At 42.4% G+C, this 23854-nt stretch overlaps 2 protein-coding genes across 7 annotated transcripts; one reads left to right on the top strand and one right to left on the bottom strand.

Annotated features, from left to right (window-relative positions):
- Positions 1 to 4942: 4942 nt before the first annotated feature.
- Positions 4943 to 12312, bottom strand: PSMB1 (proteasome 20S subunit beta 1). The gene is made up of 6 exons (XM_082049194.1): positions 12154 to 12312; positions 11035 to 11142; positions 8650 to 8731; positions 8077 to 8206; positions 6389 to 6495; positions 4943 to 5223 (listed from the first exon to the last, which is right to left on the bottom strand). Exons 1-6 carry the CDS (start codon positions 12252 to 12254, stop codon positions 5038 to 5040), a joined length of 714 nt encoding a protein of 237 aa, XP_081905320.1. The 5' UTR covers positions 12255 to 12312; the 3' UTR covers positions 4943 to 5037.
- A 111-nt stretch (positions 12313 to 12423) lies between these two features.
- TBP (TATA-box binding protein) lies at positions 12424 to 23108 on the top strand. Of its 6 annotated transcripts, none has more exons than XM_082049189.1 (8): positions 12424 to 12784; positions 15137 to 15308; positions 15919 to 16253; positions 17664 to 17751; positions 19776 to 19867; positions 20947 to 21114; positions 21416 to 21510; positions 22438 to 23108. In XM_082049189.1, exons 2-8 carry the CDS (start codon positions 15255 to 15257, stop codon positions 22515 to 22517), a joined length of 912 nt encoding a protein of 303 aa, XP_081905315.1. In that variant the 5' UTR covers positions 12424 to 12784; positions 15137 to 15254; the 3' UTR covers positions 22518 to 23108. The 6 variants fall into 6 exon arrangements, with proteins under 6 accessions (XP_081905315.1, XP_081905312.1, XP_081905317.1 ...); XM_082049186.1 differs by having other exon boundaries at positions 15074 to 15308; XM_082049191.1 differs by lacking the exon at positions 12424 to 12784 and adding an exon at positions 12921 to 13314.
- The last annotated feature ends 746 nt before the right edge of the window (positions 23109 to 23854 follow it).

The raw sequence follows: 23854 nt of genomic DNA, 5'->3' as shown, positions 1-23854 counted from the left end.
AGGGAAATATGTACGTTTTCTTACTGGGACATTTGAGGATGGGCTCCTGGTAGGGCACAGACCGCCAAGTCACTCTACAGCATCCCTTGCCTCCCAGGACCCCCCAGCCGGTATGGCTCCATCAGCAGCCCAGGTTGGTTGTGGAGAAGCAAAGAGGCACCCAGCTGAGCACCCAAGGTCTCCAGTACGAGAGCACAGCGCTGAGAGACCAATGAACAGCTTGATCACCCACCAGGCCTGACTGCCAAGCTGATTACGGCCTGGTTAAACAGAGCACTGGTCCAGTGGGGTTGTACTCCTGTCCAGCTAAGCGACCTTAGTGGATCAGGCACTGCAGATGCCATGGACTCACACCTGGGCGGGCACTTAGGTGAACCAGCACATCAGCAACTTCCTGTAGAACCACCAAGGAGACCAACAAACTTGTGCGGCTGGAGAAAGCTGAGCAACAGAAATATCTAAATTTCAGAGAAGCCAGGTCTCAGGTAAGCTAAAAGCACTTTACCCCAACTGTGAAGTATCTACAACACTACAAGCCCCACTTGAACCTCTGAAATGAACAGTGAAGTTGAACTTTTCCAGCAACTGTTAGGAAAATGGCCAAGAACAGTCTAACAGGAAAGATACTGAGGATTTGTTTGTTTTTCTGCTAAACCATGTTTTTGTAATTACGAATACTTTGTTGAAATTGCTTAGAAAAGGAAGTACACATAAAATGGTCCATACAATTAAACTAACTACATATTAGAGTTGAAAGAATATAAGGCTGGTCTCACTCTGCTGCACTCACACAGACAAAACCCCTTATCAAAAGGAATTTGGATTGAGAAGGCAGATCTCAGTCAACTTCAGGCCCATGTGCCTGGTTTACTATGTGTCTGGTTTACCACTGCCCCAAATGGCCTAAAAGCAAAGGACAGTCATACTAAACAAAAGCAAAGGCTGAAAGAAAGAGTTCAACAGTTGTTTCGTGACTCCGGATCAGGAACTTTGAACAAGGCAGCAATTATTTTATGATCCTAAAACTATCTTCTACTAGACTGGGGAGAAACAGGACTACTTTATTTTGCTCAGAATCTCATGAATGTTGCTTTAATCATTCCCCACTTGCTCCTGCCGCTTCTCCCCAAGCTTAGGTTTGTAGAATTGTGAGTCACTCAACTGACATGACTCACCAAGGCAGCTCTCCCCTAGTTTCCAGGACAGATGATTCTAGGGTATCAAAAAAGAGTTTTTCAAGTGTGGGAAATTACAACTTTGTTCCCTAAGTAAATCAATAATGCAAAGGAGTAAGTTACAGTAAGACCACTTCAAACTGCTGTACTTAAAATAGTGTTTTATAATTTCCCTTTAAATGGTTTTGTCTGGGAAATGGCAATAAAACAGAAGCAGCCTGCTCCTGCCTCCCAGCACACTGAGGTATATGTAGCATTACAGGCATATCTCACTGTAAAAGCAAAAATGCCATCCTAGAGTGAGAAAGCTCAGTATTTGGTTTATAAAACATTTTATGATTCAACCTTACGAAAGTCTTGTTTTTAGTTAAAGGAAAATTAAACTTATCCTTGACTGATATAGTGAACTGAACTTTGAAAAGCAAATATGCAACATATTTGTCCCGTCATGCACTTTCGCTTTCCATAGTAACAAGCTCACTCCACTGCTCTCAAAATAGAATTGATGCACAAATAATATTGCTGAAAACCCATCCAAAAATAAAGTTAGGTCTACTTTACTACAAACCTAGTTTTTAAGGCCAATTCTCCTATTTGGCTGAGATCAAAATGAAGCCTCCCATCTCCTCAATAAACAGTACCACAAAGTATATTGTAGAGAAAAACTTGTAAAGTATGTATGGCTATTTTTACCCACACCGTGTGTAACTCTGTTGAAGCCTGTGCGGGCAACTAACTATTGCCATCTTGTGGGGGCCCTCAGAATCGCTGCAGGTGACATCGAGCTGGCTGGTGATGCTACTGAGCTTGTTATACACCCCATCACCATCAAGTTAGAAGTGCTCCCTCCAAGCTCAGTCAAATCCTGCAGTACAGCTCTTTTTTGAAAGACACACATAACGTGTTTCATATTAAGAAAAAGTATTGCAAGATTAAAATCTTCCCTCTCCCTCCCTTCTCTGACATAAAATTGTATTAAAGACATCTAATCCCAGGCCAAGTAGATCTGCCAAACCCCAACTTCGGCTTCTAGCAACCCAAAGTGGTATTTATTGTTGCATTTGTTTTGCCAAGCTGTACTGCTATAGCCCACTTGCCTAGACAGTTCTGTAACCAGATAGTGCTCAAAGTGCTCCATTAATTTAAATTGTAGGCATGGTATGAGATGACTACTGACCTGATTTACACAGAGGAAGTACAGGCACAGAACTGAGGAGGGTTGCAGACAGCCAGGGCATTGCTACCTTCCAGCCATAGCTGACAATGATCTTCACAAAGCTGAGTAACTTGGTGGATTAAAAACAAACAAAAAACCCCATCTCATGGTGCCTTTTATCTGTAAGACATATCTGACAACTGTAATTTTTGAATGTGTTTTAATACTAATGAGCAAGCAAGCAACTTCTAGCTGAGCAGCCCATGAACGTTTTCATATTCACACATCCTGTGTCGCTCCTGCAGCTCCCGACTCTGAGCATCAGCAGTGATGACATCAGGGAAGGGCATAAACAAATTGGGAAACAAACCTTCCCACATCACTGGTTCTAAAACCCATCTACAGAGGGAGTGAATGTAGTGCTACCTCCTGTAAAAGAAATATGGTATTTTCAGCCCATTGGCCCTGTGAAAAAGCTTTCATCCCCTCCTGTTTCTTCAGCCAGATGTACTCTGCAGGGACAAAGTAAGCTCAAAAGGATATAAAACAACCACCTCGCCTGCACAAGTGCTCCAACAGGATAGCACTGGTGCACGGCAGCAGAACACTTGCATCACTGGTACCTGCTGTTGTATCTCTCCTGAGACTGCAAATGAAGCCTAAACACTCAGCTCTTATTTCTCCTAAAACAACGTAAGGACAGGCCTAGATGCCTCAAATGTAAAAAAGTAATTCCTAAAATCTGTTTGCAGTGCATTTATTTTGGACACGAAATTTACTCTTAAATAAAAAAGCATCCAATTTTTTTTTAATTGAATCAGTGCATTTATTTTGGATGTTAATTTACCCTTACATATAAAAGCATCCATTTTTTTTTAATTGTATCAGTGCAACTCTTCTACACATTTGGCATCCTGCAAGAGCATTAAATTCATTCAGGTACGAATTATAGTTCCCTTTGTTACTTGCCCTTCCCTTCACTGTGGAGATCTCGCATACTGCAAACAAACCTTTCCCAAGCACAGGCATGTCAACTTGTTACCCTCAGCTGCTTTTCTTTGCAGTTTAAGTACTGTTCAGTTTCACAAGACTTCACCAACTTTGCCTAAAGCTGTAAAAATCTGTTGCAAAACACTTGAGCGATTGAACATAAATCTGTTCTCAAAGATAGCCGTGCTTAAAGTGCTTTAATTGAATCTTATAGAAGTAATAGAGCCTGAATTTAATTTGCTATTGTTGATTTTACTTCAAATATAGATAAGCTTTCTGTTCTTAGAATGATTGCACCATGTGTGGTTTGCTCAGTACAAAACAGTGAACAGCTACACAGTCATTCATAAAAACCTTGTCCACTTCAGATGACTTTTGAAAATAACGTCAAACATCGCGTTAAGTAACCTGAACCCATCTGGAAGTGCTGACAGGTGTGACAAGTGTCATTCAGACCGGGACGCTAGGCTCTTTCCTTACTGCCCAGCTATCCAGGGCTGGGGCGTTCCCTCCTTACTCTGCCCAACAGTGGCACCCAGGGGACACTTCGGGAACTGGCGCCTGTTGGAGCTACCATCAGTTTACATGCACCAGCTTTTGACTATCGAATTTCAAAACACTGCCCACTACTCCAACAGGACAGAAAGCCTGAGACCACCACCACTGGTGAAGACGAGCCAGAGCGAGGGAAAACATAGAGCACCTGAAATGCTGTGCAGGAAGCAGTCAGCCACGTCCAAACAGGAGAGAAGGTTACTGTACAGTCAAATGCATCAGCAAAACTGTTCTTTCAAAAAAGAAGTGTGCCACATCAAGCAACAAGATATTTTACGTGTACTTTTCTAAATAGCTACAGACTGTAAAAGATGCCTGGGCAAGAGATTATTTTGCCCTTGATGATGCAGCTCTGCTTTTCTGAAGGTCCTAGTACTCAAGCCAGTTTCCAGGAGTGCTATACAGCACATCAGTCTACACTTCATGCAATTTCCCAAGAATCAAAAGCAGCAGTAGGGCTATCAAAGCCCTCAGACATTAACAGGCATTCAGAAATCTCCATACTAAGTTATTTTTCATCAGCAGTAAGAAAAGGATGATGCTTCAGATTCTGGCCATTAACCAAATAGAAACACATAGAGGTGAACCCAGATGCAGAGTCCATGACTTAACTTTGGAAGATCCCATTTAACATTCTTCCCTCTTACACAAAGAAATTGGTTTCAGGTGACTCATATTTATAGTCTCTGCAAATAAGTACAGAGAGGTCAAATGCCAGGACAGCATGTCGGAGAGATAAAGGAGAAGATAGGAAAAGCAAGCTGTGAAGTGCAGAGAAGGCAGCATAAACACAACAAATGCTTTTCTCACTAAACCAAGGCTAAACTGAAATCATGATCAGAAAAGTCTATGAACCTACATTTTAGTAAGTTTAAACTCCTCCACGTTGTAGCATAAGGGATTGCAAAAAGGGGATTAAACTGACATTGTAATTAAATTGATCAACAGATTAAGATGAAATGAATGAAACTGACTTGCAACTTTTAGCCGCTTCCTTACCATGAACCACTCTGGTTTTCAAAAAACACTGGCACTTCTAACAAGGTTGAAAATACTCAGCATTAAAGTATTTGAACTTCTTGAAAAAATTTAATAGGACAAATGGCTTCATAATACAGATAAATTGTACATCACAGATTACATGTTTATAAGTGAACTGAATTAGTCTTTTCGTAATTGGACAGTTTCCTCTTTGATTCCATCTTTTGTCACAATGCAAATCTTAAGTGCATCCCCAGTGTACACATCTCTCTCAGCAGCAGAAATAAAGACATCTTTAACCAGCTGCAAAGCCTTCTCCAGGGTCAGAGGTAAATGTTCCACATTTTGCATGTTCTTGAAGCCAATCTAAGAAAAGACGAAAATGCATTTTAAAGGAAGAATGATCCATCTAGCACAAAAGGTGTTTCAGTCTCTGCACTAGAATGAACAGATGTAGGCAACTTAGAAAGAAGAAATGGTTGATCTGTTTTAGAAACCAAAGCTGGCAAAAGTATTCCTCCACAGTTTACAGCTGCATGATCAGAATTTTGCCAGTGCTGATCCTCTTACAAAAGTGACTGGAAGCAGACCCAGCAGACGGCCAGCACAGCTCTTCCCACCCATTCAGCACACTTGAGATCCCAATGAACATGCAGATCTGAACTGATCTCACTCTTTAGAAATTTCTCACTGGGGTAGCACTATCAAAACTGCACACAAGCTTTTTCTCTAGCCATTTTGTAGTTAGGAACATTTATTAAAAGCAAATATTCCTAAACATATCTCAAACTAAAAAATAACAGTTTTTATCAGGACATAACTGGTCCTACTAAATATTGTATTTTAGGTGATAAACCTAAGTGTCCACTTAAGCATCAGAACTGGAAAAGGAGAGAAAGAGTCACTTACTATGCCTCAAACTCATAAGCAATTAAAAGTAACTGATAACAACTATGTTTCCACAGAAGATATTTTATTTTCTGCAGTTAATAGAGTTCAAAACTAAGTCAAAGTTTAGAGGTTGTTTTGTTTTGTTTTTTTTTAGTGAAAAGTCGCTACTCCCTCCTCACTTGATAAGAACTACAAATGCCTATGGCTTTTTTAAACACAAAAGTTGACATCAGGCTCAACTGACTAAATAATACCAATACTGGAGAATATAATGAGTAAAACAGGCATATTTATGCTATCAGCTAGGGGAAAAAAACCCAAACAAACACAACATCAAAACAACATAATTCCCTGATTAAAACATTTACCTGTATTTTAAACAGGCAGTTTGCTGTTTGTATCATATTAAAAACCTGAACAGATTCTAAAGCAAAACTTTGATTTCTCCTGAAAAGGTAGAGCCAGACAATTTATAAATATATAGATTAACAGTCCTACCTGTAATACATTTAAAATTTCTGGCAAAAGTAACATTCCCCAAAAGTCAAGCTACATTAATTTGAACGTCACAATGTTTACTGAGATCATTAAAAAAAAAAAAAAAAAAAAAAAAAAAAAACACCCCACACAACTATTTTACCTGGTTATCAAGCAAGGGTTGCAGCATGGCACTTGCTGATCCAGCTGCTTTGAAAGAATCTCTCTGGTATGAGCCCACTGGATCAAAGCTATACACTGCTCCCTTCCCTGAAGGAAAAAAAGAAAAAAAAGTATGTAATCACAATGCAGAAAGATTCTCAATACAGATAAGCATTTACATCAGACACCAGCCCTCTCCATAAGTAGTCTCTGGAGTACCACAGAACTCAGCAAACCTTTACCAAATAATACTGCAGGATGTTCAGACCATGCTTTCTACAGCAGGCTCACTACAGTTGTGACCTGGTACTATATGCAAGGTTGTTTTCAATATTTAAGCTGTAAATGTGCTCTAACAGATGTTTTCTACAGTACTTACCACAGAAAAAAGTGCTGATGCAGAATAATCAAAGGAGGAGAAATGTGTTAGAGCGCAGTGCCACACAAAGAGCTCTGCTGGTTCTAAAGCTAGCAAAAATCAGCAGTTCAGCCATCGTTCTTAAACAATATGGTTCTTGAATTACCTCCAGAGTGTGCTTGGATGTCTTTGCATCGCTTTCCTGGAACCAGGGATGATGCTCTGGTCTCTTACACACTCCCCTCTGCAGTCAGGTCAGGTTGCACAAAGCTTATTAGCTTGTGTCGGCATCAGAGATGCAGATGCACTGTAGCTCTGATGCATCAGCATTTGATGAGGATACACTGGTCAAAACACAGCACCTGGCCAAACTCATCCTTTCTGTTCAGACAGGCTGTACCTAATTTAACAAAGTGTCCAGGACACATGGCAGCACACCACAGGTAGCTGAGCAGCCCTCAGAAAGCCAGCAGAGATCCCAAAAGTAACACAACATCAGAACAAATCAATCTTGCTGCACCCAAATTGAGCCCAGGCACACAAACCTGCACTCTTATTCTTATCAACTACTACAGCACTCTCATAATTTAAGATTTACCATTACACAGGGCACATTAATCCCTTTCCAGGCTCCACACATCATAGACATGTCTTTGCAAGACTGGGAAAGCAGTATAATTAGTGGTAACAACAAACTGTGGGGAATAGTTGAAATTATCTAAACAAGACCACCTTTGAACTCCTGCTCAAAGCCAGAGAATACAGTATTTTATCAACCCAACCAAATGAAACAATTGGACAAGAGCACTGGAAGGGCTATATGTTAAACAACAGATTCCCTGTAGAAGTCATTATTTTCATTAGAGACTAGCTAACAATTAAAAATCTCTTTGTAAAACCTGCCTCTGGAGTAAACTGTCATATTTAATAACCTCTATCACACTCATAGGCTGGAGTAACAGTACTACTAACATTTCCTTTAAAGACACAATCAAGAATTCCAGCAAAGCTGTTATAAAGTATTCCAGTCTAGAGTAAAGTATGAGAAGCAGTCAATGTTAGCAGATTTCACTTGTAATTAAATAATTATAACAACGGTTTTAGGCTTTCAGACCTTCAGAAATGGAAAAAAGTTAAGAATGGAAACTAGGAAACTACCAAGATGCATACTATACATTTGACCTGTGTAAGAACCATAATACCTAAAGGTAGATGTTAGGAATAGGAACACAAACTTTTTTATTCCATCAGTACACCTGAGATGTAAAAGGATAGCTATTCACCTACAGAAATTTAGCCTCTTGTTTTTTCCTTTTTGTTTAAAGTCTTACCTTCTTCATCAAGTCCGCCAATTATGTTGTAAACATAGTAAGGAAAGAAACGTCGAGAATACAGAATTGTAGACAGCATCGCTGCAATAGCCCCAGTAGTCATGGTCTTGTTGTTGGAATGCTTGTACATCTGCAAACGGTACCACATGTCCGAGAAGAAAGTCAAACACTAAATTTTACATTCAATCAGAATTACATTTCTGTAACCTCACTACAGAAGAATCTGACACTAAGCAAGATTATTAGCTATCATGATTACTGAAAACACACTGGCTTAAGAGTAATTACTTCTCACAAGCCAAAAAGTAATACTTCCCCAAAGTTTTGCAAAGAATAGATGTCACCTCATTAACATTATCCTCTCCAGCTCTTCCATTATTTAAATTTATGATTTTACATTTAGTAAGAACACAGCATCCATTTCCCCTGCCTGATCTTTCACTAGCAATACAGCCATAGTTAGGATACAAACACTTGAAGAAAACCAGCAAAAATTGTATTTAAAACATATTATTGGTCTCAAATGTGATGTTACAAATACAAGTTTCTAAATACAATAAGACAGTTAGCTACCTTTAATCTTGCTTCAATAATTTTAGTGAGAGTAAGGCAGTCACCATGGAAACCACTGCATCCAATGACTGTTCGTTCTGTTCTGTAAAACATAAAAGAGTAGTTGTTTTGTTGCAATTTTAGATTTACTGTGAACTATACCACTTTCTTACACAGTAGATTATGATGAAAACACTGAATGTCTTTTCAGCAACCGCAACCTGCATCTTGGAGAGGACTCATTACGTGCAGGACCGCACAGATGTCTGTCTTCAATCCACTGGCTTCCACAGCAAGACTGACTAAAAGAAATTCTTAATATTCTCATGCAGCTCTAACTCAAGCTATTGCCATTCAGTCTTGCTAGAGGCTCTGTTTGGCCATGGGGAGCCTGTTACATCCCATCACTCAGCCCAGTTTTACTCCATTTGGGCAGAGGACTGCGTTCAGACTGTAGAACAGTTGTGCAACATTTATTCCGTAGGTGGGTTTCTGTGTCAGCACAACAGAAGGTATCCAGCTGCAGGTGCACTGTAGAGGGTTGGCTCTTTGCTCAGGTTCAAAACATTTCATGAACACCGACTACAAGTACGCACACTTGAAATTTAAATTCTAGTAAACTAGAGTCTACAACCATTCACACATACTTCTAGACTAACACAAAGCAGTCTTTCAGAAAACAATTTAAATTGAAATCTTCTCTCAGACTGTCACTACAACTACAGAAAAGCATCATGTGGAGTATGAAGATTGTACCACAGTAATTTCCATTTGGACAGTATCAGAGAGTCAAAGATACGATAAGGAGCTAGTGAGGAGAAACGTAAGTTCATACAATCTTGAGTCATCAATTAAAAAAAATGTTTACATAGCTGATGGCAGCCTACTAGGTGAGCACCTGCTACAGTAAAAAGAACGTAAATGATATGTATTTTTTAAACCAAGGGGATGCTATCTAAGGGAAGTCAAGATAAGCATGCAATGAGCATTAAAAGTTCAATAACTGAACTACTGACAGGTTTACCTCTCCTAAAACAAACGTCTTCAAAGCGCCAGATGGTTGACTACAGAGACACAGTACAATTGGCAGCAGTGGGCACACCTGTGTACCAACCCCAGGTGTCCTGATGAAGCAGAATGACTTACCACAGGATTAGGTTCTTTTGATTATCCAGCTGTGGCAGAATGCAAACCCCCCTCTCTCCCCCTCCCTCCTTCAGTATGGAAGGAGTAGGCACATCTCCCTCTCTCTCTGCTACTTGAGGCTAACAGCTTCTTTTGTTTGGCCCCAGAGTACTCTGGCCAGGGCCATTACGAGAAGGGAGTGCCGAGGCGCCAGTGAGCCGCTGGGCACCTGCGGCCAGTGTGGGGGATGTTTGGAGGCTTCAGGGGCACCCACAGCCAGTGTGGGGGTGCAGAGAAGCTTCTGGAATGCCTACAGTCAGATCTGATCAGCCAATATAAAAACGGGATTCTCGTCGAGACTCCGCCCATGGTCGCTCCGAGCCTTGCTCGGAGCATGAGCAAGATGCTGCTGCCAAGAGCCCCCCTCCCCGGGATGGAGACTCCACTTGCCTTGCCGCCACGAGTGTGAGTAAAATTTCTCGCAAGATTGCGAGTATATTTATACTTTCCGTGCTCAATACAAGCACATGTATAAATTATTTCCTCGCACAATCATGAGTGTATTTTCCTCCCGTGCTTCCACATAAGCACATGTAATGTTCCGTGCACATTTGCACATGTAAGTAAACTAACCCTTGCAGGATTGCGAGTGTATTGTAAATTTACCCTTGCACAATCGTGAGTGTACACTTTCCATACTCACTATGAGTACGTGTATCTTTTTAAAATAATCCCACACCGTGCTTAGGCAAGTGTGTACTTCTCCAGGACTCACGGATGGCTCCAGCATTGTTTTGGGTGAAGCCACGTGCATGCACTCTGTGGACCGCCTGTTGTATTAGTTGCTGCCCCTTAATAATTTTCCTCAACTGATATCCGAACCTGTATTTAAGTCACTTTTGGAGTGCTAAAACCCTGTTTCTCACCGGTTTAATAAAAGTTGTTTTGGACCCTGTTGTCCCTTAAACTAACCTCGAGGTGCCTCCATGACACCAGCCAAGAAAACACTTAGCTTACATTAGGCCTTGTATCATGCTAAAAACATTCTGTTATTAGCTAACATCAAGAGCATGCAACACAAAATCTTGCTGTATCTACACCACCACATCACATCTTGCATTATAGCAAGAGTCACCATGACTCCAAAATCAATTTTGTTATTCTCCTCTTTTTCTGAGAACTCTGCTTAAAGAAAGCGATAGATCATTCCAGGCATGTGACATGCTCATCAATTAAAAAAGAAATTTCATCTACATCAATTCTTACAAAATCTGGACTTACAGTTTGTAGCATTTTGGACTGTCCCGGCAGTGAATTGCATAACCTTCACTCAGACGTGTGTCAGAGGCAACAAGAGAAAAGTCTTCTCCAGCAATGGCCAACACAGTCCTTAAAGAAGAGTATTCATACAACCATGATTTTTAGCACAAATATCTTCTTAGGCAACAGAGGAACAGGCTAGATAGCAGTTCTATATCCAGACTCATGTTTTGACAAGCATCTTATATTCCTTGCTGTTTCCCCCTATGCACATCCCTACATGTGTCTCAAGATTGAAAGAAGATACTAGACACACTGAAGAAAATATACGTATATGATTCTCTACTTTGACTACAAACTGTATGGAAACTTGGTAAAACATAGTTTCTATACAATGCAAGAACCAGACTCAACAGACTAGCGATTTTAGATGCCTGCTATAATGAAGGACTCACCCTTCTAAAATAGTTTGTCTCTCCAAGTAAAAACACTCCAACCAAGTACTAAGCATCAGTATTGTTATACTTAAATGAACATCACTTCTTTAATCTGACGTTATCCTTTGTTATTTATTTCCAAGTAACTGGCTTTGTGATTGCCATAGGTGTGCTACCATTAAGTAACAAACAGCCACCCTTTAAAAAGTAATTAACACTGTCGTGGCCAGATTCTGTCACCAACTCACGAGGAAGTTATGACTTCACAGTTACGACAAGACAACTTTCAACTCACTTACAGGTTTAGAAGCTGGTAATATGACCATTACACGGGTTCCCTGAGCCACTCTAAATAAGCAACCCTGCAGGGCACGGCAGGTTCTTATTTTGACCCGTGAAAGTTCAGGGAGCCCCGAACTGGCCGAAATGGCCAAAAGCCACAGGGACGTGCCAGAATACCCCAGGAGCTGCAAGATCCCGCGGGACGCTCAGCCCAGAGCAAGGCCGATCCCCGCTCTCCTCTTGCTGCCCCCCTTTCCCTACAAAGAGGTACCCGCAAGCAGAGACAAGCCCTCACAGAGAGCCAGGGGTCTGCAAGAATACAACACGAAAAACTCAGCGCTACCGCCGCTCTCCTCGGGGCCCGCTCCCCCGTGGAAGGTGATGTCTCAACCCGTCCCACCCCCGGCCTGCGACTCCTCACCCTCCGTTAAAGGTGTAGGGAGAAAAGCGGTTCTGGACGGGCGCGCCGAGCCCGTAACCCATCTCGGGCCCGAAGTCAACGTAAGCAACGGTGGACAACATCGCTGCGGACGAACCCTCTGCTGTCTCACGGCAAAATGGCGGCACCGGAGCCGGAAGTGGCGATCCACCGCTCTAGGAGATCGGCGGCGCCTTCATCTCGTCTGCTCTGGAAGACATCGCGCCCCGCGCGGGCGGGCGGTGGGGGCGCTGGCGCGCGGGTGCCCGCGGCCGTTGGGAGAGGCGCTGGCCGGTGCCCGCCTGTCAGCGGGCGGTGCGCATCCCGCCGCGGGCTCTGCCGGTGCCGGTCCGCGCAGGGCCCTTCCCAGCCTGGGCTTGGCAGGGCCCCCCGGGCACGGCGCGCAGCAGCAGCGGCGGCACCGGTTCTCGCCCGGTCCAAGCGGTGCCATCCCCCGCCTGCCGAGTGCCCGGTGATGGAAGCAGGCGCGTTGTCAGCGGCTGCAGTGAGGTGATCGAAGAGCCGCTGGTGTTTGAGCAGGCGGGGAGCAGAGCGGCTGCAGCTCTGGGAAAAAGGGGACTCCCTCGATAAACAGTGTGACCAGTAAGGGTCGGGAAGCACCAAGGCCGTCGAGGTGGGTCACGGCGTGCGAGGCCGGGCGCCACAAGCGGGAAGGGCCGGGGTAGAGGCGCGAAGAGGTGCAGGGAGGGCGGAGGAGCAGGAACGTGCCAGGGAGGTGTGTGCTCCTCTAGAGGAGGAGCGCGTCCCTCTACCCGGGCAGCGCCGCTGTTGCTGTAGTCTCCGCGGGACCTGCGCACAGGCGGCAGCGGGGACCGTGAGGCGCTGGCACTGCCGGCTGCGCGACTCCAGCAACGAGCACGGGGCAGCGAGTTGTGCAGCTCAAAAACGAGTAACAACCTTCCCGCACATGACCGTGTGGGCAGGCCCAGCGCAGGAGCCACCCGTAGCACCGCTAGGGAACAACGGCCCCGTGCCCGCCGAGACATAGCACAGGCCGGCCCCACGCCCTCACTGAAGATGGTGGCGGGGAAGGCGGTGCAGGCACGAGGCGGAAGTGACGCGAATGGGGCGCGCCGGCGGCGCGGGGCGCAGCTCGGCTCCAGCGGGCGCTGTGCGGCGGCGGGGTGGCGCCGGGAGCAGCAGGTACCGTCTGCGCCGTGCCCGCCTTTCCCCCGCTCCCCGAGCAGCGGTGCATGTGGCGGCCCCGGGGAGGAGCGGGGGACGACGGGTGCCAGCGCCAGCGGGGCCGCGATGGCGTGGGCCGGGCCGGACCGGACCGGGCCTGGAGGGCGGGGACGCTCCGCATCTCCCCGCCGGCGCCGCCGCAGGGTCGAGGCCCTCTAGGCCGGCCTGAGCCTCGGGGGATGGCGAGGGAAGCGGGGAGGGCTCCCGCGGCGGGGAGGTGGCGGCCGCGCCACCCTCGCGGGGCTCCGGCGCGTCTCGGGGGCGAGCGGCGGCAGTTGGAGCCGGGGGCGGGATGGCCGCGGGCAGCGGCCTGGCTGCGGCGGGAATCGTTGTCCCCGTGTGAGGGCGGGCGGGAAGGGGGGCGCGGCGGTGGCGGTTGCGGCCTGCCGGGGCCGGTCTTTGGGCGGGTGAGGGTCCGGACGTCGCAAAGAAGCAGGAGGGGTCGCCTCATGCCGAAACTGGCTCTTTGCGAGTCCAGCTGTGTGTGAGGGGAGAAATCCTGCGAGGGTGTTTGGGGATGGGTTGAGGTCTTCTCCAGGGTATCTCTTGCCTCTGGACTCTGTCCCATCGACAAAAACGTTCCCCAGCGTTTGTGGTGGGGATGTGAGCAAGCCACAGTTAGATGGTTACAAGATGGATCTCTGCGTAGGTGGTGTCCATACTGCGGGTTCTGGCATGCCTGGTATCTAGACTTACTAGCAAACAGCTGGGCTGTCGAGGAGTTTACTTTGTTTCTTCTAGGGCAGTGTTTAGGCTTGCAATTTACCTCCAACTCGAGGTTGTAAAACCTGGATGCTCTGTCTGATGTGTTTGGTGAGGGTAAATATGATCATATCTTATGGTCGTAGGGAAAAAAAAAACATGCTTTTTCAGCTGTCATTTAAGCTCGTACCTTAACAAAAACAAAACAAACAAACAAAAAAAGGCCTGAATAGACTTTCTTCAGTTTTCAAGGTGGTTTATCTCTGGCCTGAAAATGACCTCTAATATTTTTGGGCAATAGGTATCTAGTTCAGAAAGCTATCAATCAATGTAAAAATATTTGATATCAAGGTGTAACTTTATATTCCCCACTTGTGTCATTTATTTCCATAATACAGCAACAGTAGTTAAAAAAAAAGTAATCATGCATAAATTTCACTCATGTACCTGAAATTTGCTTTCACATATTTCTTTTTTTTCTCATAAAATGTATGTCGTTGTTTGAAATGTGTTAGTGCTTTTTTTTATGGACATGGATGGAAGAGGGTTTCCTAGTTCTGATTTGACCAGCGATGCTTTTCTCATAGAAGAAAAAATATTTTTGGAAGCCCAAGCCTTAAAATGGCCAGGAAGAGACTTGCAAGCGATGTGCTGGTAAGCTTGTCAGTTAGTAGTCAGTGGAATTCAATTGTAAAAAAAAAATCAGTGCTTTTGCAGGTAAAGCAAAGCTTGGAGTATAATGAGCATTAACAGCTTGAGTTGTTTATGCAGGAGGGTTCAGTTAGACAGGCCTGCTCCTGTGAGTCAGGCTGCCTGCCAGGGCCTTCAACAGAAGCAGCTGCAAAGGTTCTACAGAGTGTGCTCAAAAAGTTATTTTTATGGATTGTGCGTGCCTGTGTGGATGTTCTTATATATATTTGTGTGTGGGTGTCTCTTATCTAACAGCAGCTGATAGGTTTGCTTTTGTTTTTGTGTTTAGATGTTATTCTCAAGGTATCGCTTTTTCTCTTTCCAGGCTTTGATTAGTATTTTAGACTTATACAGTTCTATGGAGCTGATGTTTTACTGTCACTTTCAGCTTGGCTTAGAAAGCTACTTTGCTGGAATGTTTTAAAGGGTTAAAAACCCTTTAGGATTTGAAGTTAATTTAAATTGAAGGAAATACATCGGCCTCACCAAAAAAAAGAACTGGAATCATGGATCAGAACAACAGCTTGCCAGCCTATGCTCAAGGCTTAGCCTCCCCTCAGGTAAAACCAAATTATTTAATATGCAACTGTGATCTGAATTTATTTGTGAAAGTGTTTTGTGTTTCTTGCATGTAACTTCAAGTTTTTTGTTTGCAGATCTGAAAAATTCTGCTGGGTGTAATAATAGTATGAAGCAGAATTTTAAAACCATCAATCTGTATATACAGAGGTATAAGAAACATGGAGATACTTAGGGTTCCTTTAAGTTGAAACATGACTGACAAGTTGGAAATACTAATTTAATTCTGGTGGTTACCCTTTAAATGAACATACATCATGGACTGTTGCTGCACTATGAATGTGTTTGGTATGATGGGCACAGTCTGTTCAAACAATTGCAAGATAATTTGTGGGTCAAAGTTGAGAGGTGCTTGCAAGGTAGTGTCAGAAGAGTATCAGCATCACTAGCTGGAGGTAAACTTTTATTCTATAGAAGAATTGCACTGCCCAGGTCTTTCTGGTTTTTAGTGAGTTACTACTATAAGCCTCAGATTTGATGTGATGAACTTAATGTTGATTTCTTTTTAGACTCCTTCTGAGAACTTTTTATCTTAAGAACAAAATTGAGTCAACAGGATCTGTGCTTTCTGTTTCATGCTTTCTTCTGTAGGGTGCAATGACTCCAGGAATTCCAATTTTTAGCCCAATGATGCCGTATGGCACAGGACTGACACCACAGCCTGTCCAGAGCACCAACAGTCTATCCATCCTAGAGGAACAGCAGCGGCAGCAACAGCAGCAGCAGCAAGCAGCACAGCAATCTACATCACAGCAAGCAACACAGGGAACATCTGGTCAAACTCCCCAGCTCTTCCACTCACAGACTCTTACCACAGCCCATTTACCAGGAACCACACCTCTGTACCCCTCTCCCATGACTCCGATGACTCCAATAACTCCTGCAACGCCGGCGTCCGAGAGCTCTGGGATAGTGCCGCAGCTACAGTGAGTGTCCCACACATGAGTGCAGTGTGTCCTTTTTCAGAGAGCCCTTTAAAGGCTTAGAGCCAAAGCCACATTAGGAATTGCATACTGCATTTTGGTGGGATGGGAGGTCCTGAGAAGCGATATGAGTAAATTTTGCTTTTATTTTTAGCTTAGCTTCATTACTAAACCACTTAGTAATATAAACAGTTTCTTAGTGATTTGTCAACGATAAGTCTTTTAAGAATGCCAGCGGAGGATGTTATATATGTCTTCATTTAGCACCATTGTAGCTTTTAACTCTGTGCACTTTAGGAGTTGATGGTGCTTTAGCTATAAAGTAGTCTGGGTTGATAATCTGGTATTTCAAAATATGTATACCTTGAAACATATTCTCATTTGTAATTCATCAGATACTTGTGGCCTGTTTACAGAAAGGCAAATGGCTCCACTTTGCAAACAGCTCCACTTCACTCTGCATAAAATTTTGTTTGTGAGGTATTAAAGCAGAATACAGGAACTCTCACCACTGAAGGGGAATTAGAAGGGTAGAGGGGAAGAAAATAGGAGCTAGACCTGAGTGGTACTTAATATTCCATATTCCCTTTTCTAGTTCGTGGCTGCAGCAGAGTTTGTGATAAGGGGGGGAAAAAAAACTAGAACTGGTTCTAGGATTAGGTATGAAACTATTTTCACCAAACTGTCATTTTTAAGGAGTTTTACAACTATGTATGGAAGGTCCAAAGAGAAGTGGTTGATAGCATGAATTTTGCACTGAAAGAGTAGTTCCCTGTATTTCGTGTGGATTTTTGTGTGGTTTTGTTTTTATTGTTGCTTGGTTTGGGTTTAGTGTTGTGTTTTGTTTTGTTTTCCTCATTGAGTACCTTTAGATTTCAGGGTTTTCCCAGAAAACAAGTTTCCAACGCAACTTTGCATTTAGGAACTTCTCTTAAACTTCTAGAGAGACCTGCTTTCCTATCACCTGGCAAGAAGTTTACCTCCTGGTCTTTCCCCTTAGTCCTGTACCTCTTCCTTCTCCTTGAAGGGCATACCAAGGAAAGTTGCAGATGGTACTGTTGCTACCTCATTTTCTCCTATGTTCAGCAGCTTCCGTGATGGTGGGGGAGCGGGCTCTCAGCATCAAGAATTTTTCTTGCCAAACTGAAACAGAGATTCCTCTCATGAGACATTTTTCATAATAGCTGGCAGATAAGGAAGAATCAGCAATTATGCCTGAGAAGTTACTGCCCTACAAAAGGAGGTTCCTCAGCCAAAACACTGTTCAGTGCTTCTGTCAGCAGGAAAGATGTCAGTTAAACTCACTTGGAAAAACAAATTAAAAAAATGAAATTAATCAAGCTTGCTTAAAAATGAGGAAGACACATGAATTGTTTATTGTCTTTTTAATGTATTCCTTTGAACTATCTTCAGGAATATTGTATCCACGGTGAATCTTGGTTGCAAACTTGACCTAAAAACTATTGCGCTTCGTGCCCGAAATGCTGAATATAATCCCAAGGTAAGAGAAATGTATTAGAGCTCATCCAATAACAGGTATGTCGAATGCACAGGTTGTGAGTGTAGTTTGCTGTAACAGATTGAAAAACCTTCCTACTGTAGATGCAGTTTTATACTACAGATAGAAAAAAAAATTCTTCAATAAACTTTGGAACTTTCTGTCAAACTAGTAAAAAGCACTTTTGTACTGACATAGCTGTGTTTTACATCAGATTGTAATTATGTGGACTTAGAGCACAGCATATTTAGGAAGGACCTAACCAACAGTGTAATACACTGTCGAAGTTGGTTGTTGTAGAGCTGGCTTCTGCTGCTATTCGTATGGGCTTGCTTGTTTGTAGCCTCCGAAAGTTCCTTTTTCATATGACTGTGAAACATCTGCTGGTGAAGTCTTGTTCCCCGTCTCCCAACAAGGCGAAAGGAAGGAAGAATTCAACTCCTGGGCTCCTGCCAGAGCCAGAGTTGTTCTGTATACACTGTGGCTTCCTCCACCTGGCTGCTCCCCTGCAATTCTTGTGGTTGCAGCACTAGTTTTTTACAGTGTCACTTGCCCTCTGAGCTCTGTTCCTTCATGGTGTTCCCCAATACTCCTGCCATCTCCTTGCTCCTGATAGCTAGGTTTGATGGAATAGCAAAACAAAATTGATTTTTTTTTGCATGTCAGTTTCTAATTTGCTTGCTGCTTCTAAATAGCAGTGTGTTCAAGTGTATGATTTTTTCACTCAGGAAACTTCGAACAACAGCAGAGAACCTTTTGTGTTGAATCAAGAAAATTATGTTGCTTCATTTTTCTTTCAGCTAGCTCCTCTTGGAAATGTTCTTTGCAACCACAGTAGTTGGGCGCTATTTCTAGTAGAAGTTGAGGTGTTGTGTACTTGAATTGACTTGCCTCGGGAAGGCTTTAGTCTTCCTAGGGTGTGGGGGTTTTTTGTTTTAGTATTTGGGATTTTGCTATAGTTTACCTGAACCCTGTTCTCAAAGATTAAAGCAGGAATGCAGATGATGAGTAACTGTTACTCTAATTTTATATTGGTGATGCTGTTACATAATTGCATGTGAGTAAGATATTAGAGCAACAAAAATTAGAGCATGTAATGGTAACTGTTAGGGGTAGGTGGCTGAGTATAACTTGTAGGCTAGAAAAATCAATACGAAATGCTGTTTGCACCAGTGGAGAGAAAGAAGGGTTATGTAACGCCCCTGACTTTTCATCATTACATTCATCTATCAACGAGAGATGTTGCTTGGCTGTATTACTTAAGCCATAGTTTGACAAATGTGCTGTTAGGTAACCCACACTACCGCCTTGGTTATGTCAGCAGGACAACTTAGGGGAGTGCACGGTGAGCTGGGCCAAGTTAAATATAACAGGCAAACAGGGGTTTGTGTGTGTGTGTGTGTGCGCCCACATCAGTTTCTAGTATCTTGCTTCAAAGTGTTTAAAAGTACTTGGAAATGCAGGCAGAGTTGCTATAGTACTCAGAAAGAAAACCTCAGGCTAACCAGGCTGCTGTGTTCTGCTGTGGTAGCTGAGGTGACTTCTGTTTACACAGAACTTTGATCTCCAGCTGTTCTAGTTGCTGGTATTCTAACACTGGCCAAGTTTTTAAGACACAGAAACAAAACAGATCATAAAATACTTGCAGATAGATAGTCTTCCGTCCTTATAACAAACTAAATTTCAAGACGTATGGAAAATTTTTAAAATTATTTTTAAGATGGTCTGTATTGCTCTGTCGCAAATGTTGGCATTATTTATATGTTGCTTATACAATAATGAGAGACGAGCTTAGTAAAATAGGAATGCAATGGCAAATATCCTTGCTATCTGACTCTACCTCTCAGCATGTGTTTGAAGCTACTTACAATTTAAGCATTTCAAGTAAATTTTGAGTGATCCGTAAGTGTTTGAACCTAGTATTTCTTTGCAATACAGTGTAAATTGCTACTTTGATAATACAAATTTGGATTTAATATTATGATTACAGCACTATATCACTAATAGTTTCCACGTTCACATTTCAGCGTTTTGCTGCTGTTATTATGAGAATAAGAGAACCACGTACTACTGCACTTATATTCAGCTCTGGAAAAATGGTGTGCACAGGAGCGAAAAGGTATGTTTAGGCATTACAAGCAAACTAATTCAGGCTAATTCCTCTTGTAGCATGATGCTTTAAAAATACTATTAAAGTAGTTGTATATATACAAAAAAGTTGCACAGGTGCAACTAAGCTTGCTTCCCAATTATTTCAAATAGACTGATATACTTTTCTTCACAAAATGTCTTGTAATGACTAAAAGGACTTCCCTATGGAAGGAAAAATGGTGGTTCTGTTTCTGAAAATTTCGATGACTGTGCACTAGAACTGCTGAAACTGCAGAGGTGGTGGCTCAGGAAGAGTGATTTTATATTTGAATAGTTTCGTTCGTCACAGGCTGAGAGCTCCAACTCTCTGGTTGCTGTAGTCTGATCTGTTCTTAACATGATCACCGAAGCATAAGAATTGAAAACTAAACATAAGCTTAACTCCAGTGGGCAGGAGAGAAGTTCAGCTCTGAAAAGGTCTGTTAGGAATCCAGAAGGAAGTTAATGGGCAGAAATGAATGAATAAAGCTGTTCAGGAAGTGCTTTCTTTGCCTTGTGACGCTTAAAGTTCAAGTTGTTACTTTGCATTAGGAGCAAACAGATCCTCAGCTGTTTACAAAACCAAAGCAAACCAAGTTCTGCAGCAGCATGTAAGGCCATGCAGTTGTGTTAAACCCAGGTTTGAATGCCTGGGCTGGATCAAGCAGAGGATTTTGGCAGTTTACACATTTTGATAGAAATAAGCGTTTTCTAGTAGTAGTAGTAGTAGTTCAAAGTTGTACACTGAAAACCTAAGTAACAGTTTTCACGTCTCATTAGAGGGACTCGGGTCACTATTTGAAGAGTGTGAAATATGTGGATTGATAATTTACTGTTTTCTGCCTCATGAGCAGTGAATACAACATTAATTGTGGTCTAGTGCTAAAATTAGCATGCAAACCAGTGCTAGTTGTTAATTGTGGATATAAAAATTTTGCATGTGACCTTCTCCTCCCCCTCAACACAGATTTTTTTTTTTTTTTCCAGTTATATATTTGTGGTTTAATGCTATTTGCTTCAAGTAATATTAACTGAGGAAATAATATACATATCCTTTTCTCACTTCAGTGAGGAGCAATCCAGACTGGCAGCAAGGAAGTATGCACGAGTTGTTCAGAAACTGGGTTTTCCTGCAAAATTTTTGGATTTTAAAATTCAGAACATGGTGGGCAGCTGTGATGTGAAGTTTCCCATCAGATTAGAAGGACTGGTACTCACACACCAGCAGTTCAGCAGGTAAAAAATGCTTGCTTATATCTCATTCTTGCTGCATATGGACTAGCTTAGTGACAGATGTGTTTAGATTATTCCCTTGCACCAGAGGGAAACCCACATCTTTGTTCCCATCGCTGCTTTGCCTCGGGTGTAACTGATGTTGCCCAATATGAACCCATCATAGTGATCTCCCCTGCTGGTCTCTCCAAGTTTCAGGGAACTCTACATCTGCTCTGCCTGTTGCTGCAGTGCTGCAGATGAAAGACTGGAGCATATGTCTGCAAGCATGTTATTTAAACACTGTCACACTCTTCTCTTACAGCTACGAACCCGAATTGTTTCCTGGCTTAATCTACAGAATGATCAAGCCAAGAATTGTTCTGCTTATTTTTGTTTCTGGAAAAGTGGTTTTAACTGGTAAGTGAAGACAGTATCATCTTACTCCAATAGGTTAGGTTTAGACTGTATGACTGAGAACACACAGTGATACCAGAAGTATGTAAGCTGCTGGGTACTTTCCTTTAGGCAAGAGACCGTACTGAGAAAGAACAGATAGTTCAGTATTCTGTGGATAAAAATGCACAAAGCAAACCACATGTTTGGCTAAATCCACATAGGCAATGACTGTGAATCCTAATCAAGTGTGCAGGTGCATAAGAAGGTGTAAGAACACAGGCAGTGTTTTTAGCAAAATCTGAAAGCTTGTTTCTGTGTGCTGGGTGTGAGTGATGGAGCTAACTGTTCTTTGACAGCTTGGCTGCGGGCTGCTGCCATTCTCCTTTGATATAGCGGCCAAAGAAGGGGAGATGTTCAAGCTCTAGGACCTCCTCAGCCACTCCACCTGCACCCTTCCTGCACCCCTCATGCTGAGTCTTACTATGGATAAAGAAAAACACAAGGCTTGCAGACAACAGAAGCAGCATAGCCCTGCTTTATGGCAAGTGGCAGGCCTCTGCAGCACTCTCCGTTGCCAGATCTGGCTCCCCAGATGTTCACACTCTCACAAAAAGCTCCACCAGTAAGGCCTTTCTGCAGAAACATCCTATAGGGCTGTGCTGTGTAGTTGGGTCTGCATAAATTATGGATAGAAAAATCCCATTTACAAGTATAGCATAAGTGCAAAGATGCTAAGGAAAGTTTTACTTTTATCAGAATAAGCAGTGAGAAGGCTGATAGTGTGTGTTCTATATGAAATGTGTATTTGAAAAAAAAATTGTAAAAATAGGTATTTGTGGATACACATGGATTTTATGTAGAGTTGCATTCTAATATGCATTCTGAAAGCTAAAATTAAGTATTTGGCAAAAGGTATAAACTAACTTAATTCTCTCTTTTTTTTTCTAGGTGCTAAAGTACGAGCAGAAATCTATGAAGCATTTGAAAACATCTATCCTATTTTAAAGGGATTCAGAAAAACAACGTAACAGTTTCTACATATTTCAGAGAAATCAGGGATATATTTTAAAAGGTATTGCGTATGGCACAGCAGTAACGAGACGGACTTCCAGTGAAACTGCAACACCAGGACTTGGACTATTTCCCAGTTAGTGCCTACTTCCCTGATGCTCAAGGGGAACTGTATTCTTGATTATGTCTACTGAGTTACTGTGAGTTGCTTTACTGGGCTGTTCCTGGAGCAGTCCCTCCAAGTTTTATTTATATTCTAGCTTTTAAATAGTTTTAATGCCAGTTCTATTGATAGAAAATCCATAAGTTGGTTTAAAAGACAAATGCAACTGTGTCACTCAAGTGTATAAACCACTTAAGTTGCCATGTATATAAGTTTTTAACTTCCTTCCATAAGACCATGGTTTTTATAGTTTCCAGAACTTAAGCTTTTAAATTTTTTCAATTTTAAATTTCTTTATTGCCAGACACATTCCCTCTTTCTGGTATTAAGCAAGACAAAATAAATTTATTAATGAAAATGGCTCACTGTACATATATATATAATATATACCTTCCTTCTCTTTCCTCCTTCAGCTCCACATGTACAATAAACCCTGTTTATACAATTATGGAAACTGTCTTTATGAATTTTAAAATTACCCAGCTGGTAGAGTAAAATACATTTAAAACTTTTTTTTTTTTAATTTAATCTGGATTTTCCAATGGCATATGCACAACTGTAAGTGACTTGTCTTTTGGGGAGAATCTTAACAATGCTCTGGCTTGCTTATCAGCACTTACATCCTTGGCAACGTCTAGCTTGAATATTGCTAGTATGTTAAAGCGAAGAGAGGACTGGTTAAAGAAGTTTGTGTTCAAGTATGTGTTGTCTCATGTTCAACAGATGGGATTTATGCAGGTCTTCACTAGCTACACTTGACTGAATTGGAACAAAAGATCCCTGCTTAGCATCTGAAATTTCTTTCAATTACTACTTTTGTATTTTACCAACTATGACAGTCTCACTATATTAGTGTTCCTGTAAAAATGTCAAAGCCCTTCCGACTAGAGTCAGTATGTATATAATCTTATCTCCGAACTGTGCTTGAAGCTTTATGGGCTGAGAACTAAAAATAAACGTTTTTTTTCTTCAGTAAATTCCCAATAATAGTAACCTCCTTTCTATGACTTGCACGTTCTTTCAAACAGCTTTTATCTAAAACTAACCCAAATGTTAACTATGGTCTCTTTTATTTACTAAGTTGACGTTTCATACCAGACAAAAGTTTTGGCTCGATTTGCTGCTGCTCCATTTGCAAGTCCTGAGTGACCTTACTCCTTAGTCTTCTCTCCTTCCCCCATAGTGTACACT

This window comes from Streptopelia decaocto (genome assembly GCF_964273445.1).
Source record: "Streptopelia decaocto genome assembly, chromosome: 3".
Lineage (NCBI taxonomy): Eukaryota > Metazoa > Chordata > Aves > Columbiformes > Columbidae > Streptopelia > Streptopelia decaocto.
The sequence above is the reverse complement of the archived record's forward strand: the minus strand, read 5'-3'. Positions and strand labels throughout refer to the sequence as shown.

Excerpts from the sequence above, each read along its gene's own strand:
- TBP (XM_082049189.1), top strand. The coding sequence starts at position 15,255 with ATGGATCAGAACAACAGCTTGCCAGCCTATGCTCAAGGCTTAGCCTCC. Across the intron at positions 16,254-17,663 it reads GGGATAGTGCCGCAGCTACA|GAATATTGTATCCACGGTGA; the intron begins GTGAGTGTCCCA and ends AACTATCTTCAG. Across the intron at positions 21,511-22,437 it reads TGGAAAAGTGGTTTTAACTG|GTGCTAAAGTACGAGCAGAA; the intron begins GTAAGTGAAGAC and ends TTTTTTTTCTAG.
- PSMB1 (XM_082049194.1), bottom strand. The coding sequence starts at position 12,254 with ATGTTGTCCACCGTTGCTTACGTTGACTTCGGGCCCGAGATGGGTTAC. Across the intron at positions 8,732-11,034 it reads AGTCCAAAATGCTACAAACT|AACAGAACGAACAGTCATTG; the intron begins GTAAGTCCAGAT and ends TATGTTTTACAG. Across the intron at positions 6,496-8,076 it reads TGGCGGACTTGATGAAGAAG|GGAAGGGAGCAGTGTATAGC; the intron begins GTAAGACTTTAA and ends TTTTTCCTTCAG.